Raw genomic sequence first — 2,500 nt, forward strand, 5'->3', positions numbered from 1 at the left:
TGACCATTGTTTAAGGTGAATATCGTTCAATAACATGGCTTACATACAGTGTATATGAATGAGAGGAGTTACCAAATGCAATGAAGATGTTGCATAATGATGAGCAAGAGCGATAGGTGTTGGGAGTGATGCTTAAAGTGTTAGTATTGATAAATCAAGTATCTTCAAAGTAAGGGAAACAAGAGCGAGCGTTAAGTAAGGGTAGTCGTGCCTTGAGTATTGCCTGCCAGTGTGGGTTTCCCGTAGAAGTGAGTAAAGAGCGTGTTACTCCCCGCTCTCTATCTATCTCCCACTCTCTCTCTCTCTCTCTTTCTCTCTCCCTCCCACCCCCCCACCCCACACACACACACAACGCCGCCCCGTTTGGAGTAGTAAAACCCTCCCTCTCTTTCGCTCTCCCCGTCCCTCCATTTCTGCACTTCCCCCCCTCCTCCTCTCTCCTTTACCTCCCCTCCTTTCCCCCACCTCCCTACCAGCCCCCGTCTCTCTCTCTCTCTCTCTCTCTCTTTACCCTACCCTTCCCACCTGCCCACCCTCCTCTCCCCCTACCCTATCTAGCCCTCCCCTATACCCTTCCCGCCCCTTCCCTCCTCTCCCCGGCCGGTACCTGCTCCTCTCTGCAGTTGCCAGTTGTAACGCCATCACATATTCCCTTATTTCCGCGCGATTCGCCCTCTCGCCTCTCTCTAAAAGACAACGGGAATGCGTTGCGTGTGCGAGAGAAACGCGAACTCGAGCAGCGCCTTGCAATATATATGTGCGTGTCACGGGATGCAGTTATAAAGCGTTCACAATCTCCCATATAATCACATATGTTCTTTCTCGGGAATGTATTTCCTCTGTACCTCCTGCGTTTCCGTTCTTTCTCTTTCTCCTCCTCCGACTTATCATTTTTCAGCATCAGTATCATCAGTATCCTCCTCCTCCTCCACATTATGATTATCAGCCTTTCCTTCTTATTATCTTCTTCATCTTTCCCTTTTCTTCGTCTCCTCCTTCATCTCTCCCCCTTCTTCTTCTCCACCTTCATTTCTCCCTCTTCTTCTCCTCCATCATCTCTCCCTCCTCCCTCCTTCCTGCCTTCTTTCTCGTTCCCTCCCTCCCTCCCTCCTCTTCCTCCTCCTCGCTAATGCTACGCTAGGCTAGTCCGGGACCTCTCTCGCCCGCACCCGTAATTCTAAAACATTTATGCTTTAAGATTTGCGGGAAATGTCGATCTCGCCCAACGATGGGGGGGTGGGGGTAGGGAAGGAGGAATGAGGGGGGAGAGAGATTCGCTTAGCATAGGGATCGGGAGGAGAGGGAGGGAGAGAGGAGAGGGAGGGAGGGAGGGAGGGAAAAGAGAGTGAGTGAGGGAGGGAGGGAGGGAAAAGAGAGGGACTCTCCACCCGCCCCTATTCAAAAGACTCCTTCCTCCGCTCCCTCTCTCTTCCTCTTTCCTTATCCTTCCTGCCATCCCTCAGACACCATCCCAACCATATTAACCAGCGCCCACGCCCCTTCTTCGTTAACAAACCCTACTTTCTAGTAAGAGAAAGAGCCAATATCTAGCCAAATAAGCGAGAGTTTCCCGCCGGCGAGACAGATGGCGCGGCCTCGCTAACCTTAACAAAAGAAAAGGAGAAGAGGAAGAGGAAGAGAATTATTTGAAACTGTTCGCACGACTTTAAACCCGCTCGGCTTGAATTATTCACGTGCTTATTCGATTATTATGATTATTATCGGGGTATTGGTGATTAGGGCCTTGTAGCATGTTGTTTTTGGCGGTTGTTCATAGGATTGTAGGTCTGTGTTCTTTTTCCATTTTGTTTTTTGGTCGCGTTTTGATCTAATTATTCATGTGTTCAATTATTGAGTTGCTGGTGATTGGTTTTCAGGTTCTTTTTATTCTAGGTGATTTTGGTCTCCTGTCTCGCTGTATTTCGTTCTGTAGGTTATAAAGAGGGAGATATTTATTGTTTAGGATATAATGTTTCGATATGATGCGACGTTTGGTTGGAATTATCTTTTTTTTATTGGTATGCTGGGTTTGAAGAGAGTACTGTCATTTAATTCAGCCCAAACGCCTTTAAAAACACAAATCTCTCTCTAAGAACAACCCTCCCGTCCTCTCTCTTTACAGAGCATCACACTCAACGACACCCGCTTTTATAGAAGAAGAAGAAAAAAAGAGCAGCACATAAATACAACCATTTATGCAAAACCGCAAGACGGATAATTTGCGAGCGTAGTAAGTTAACTGAAGTCAAGAGCGAGAGGATCCGGACAGCGCGAGTGTTTGGTGCCGGGACGCCGAGTTCACACTCAAAAGACCTGAGAAATACCCTGTTTTCCGCCGGAATGACGCCCGAGAAGCGACCTGCCGAGGAGGAGGAGGAGCAGGAGCAAGCCAAGAAGCTGAAGGAGGACGAGGACGCCACGGCCTCATCCTTGAAGGAGAGTGTGGAGGACGACACGAGCCAAGATAGCGTGGCGTCGGACTCAGCCTCGGCCTCAGACC

At 49.0% G+C, this 2,500-nt stretch overlaps 1 protein-coding gene across 1 annotated transcript in view; it reads left to right on the forward strand.

Moving 5' to 3' along the window:
- Positions 1-2,144: 2,144 nt before the first annotated feature.
- LOC122266257 (protein RCC2 homolog) overlaps positions 2,145-2,500 on the forward strand; it is a 19,257-nt gene continuing 18,901 nt past the window's right edge. The window contains exon 1 of the mRNA XM_043035894.2: positions 2,145-2,500. This exon is cut by the window's right edge and continues 11 nt beyond it. Coding sequence (XP_042891828.1) covers positions 2,341-2,500 — 160 coding nt within the window. The 5' untranslated portion in view covers positions 2,145-2,340.

The sequence above is a fragment of the Penaeus japonicus genome, unplaced genomic scaffold (assembly GCF_977035675.1).
Source record: "Penaeus japonicus unplaced genomic scaffold, GWHDUDI00000001_assembly GWHDUDI00000019, whole genome shotgun sequence".
Lineage (NCBI taxonomy): Eukaryota > Metazoa > Arthropoda > Malacostraca > Decapoda > Penaeidae > Penaeus > Penaeus japonicus.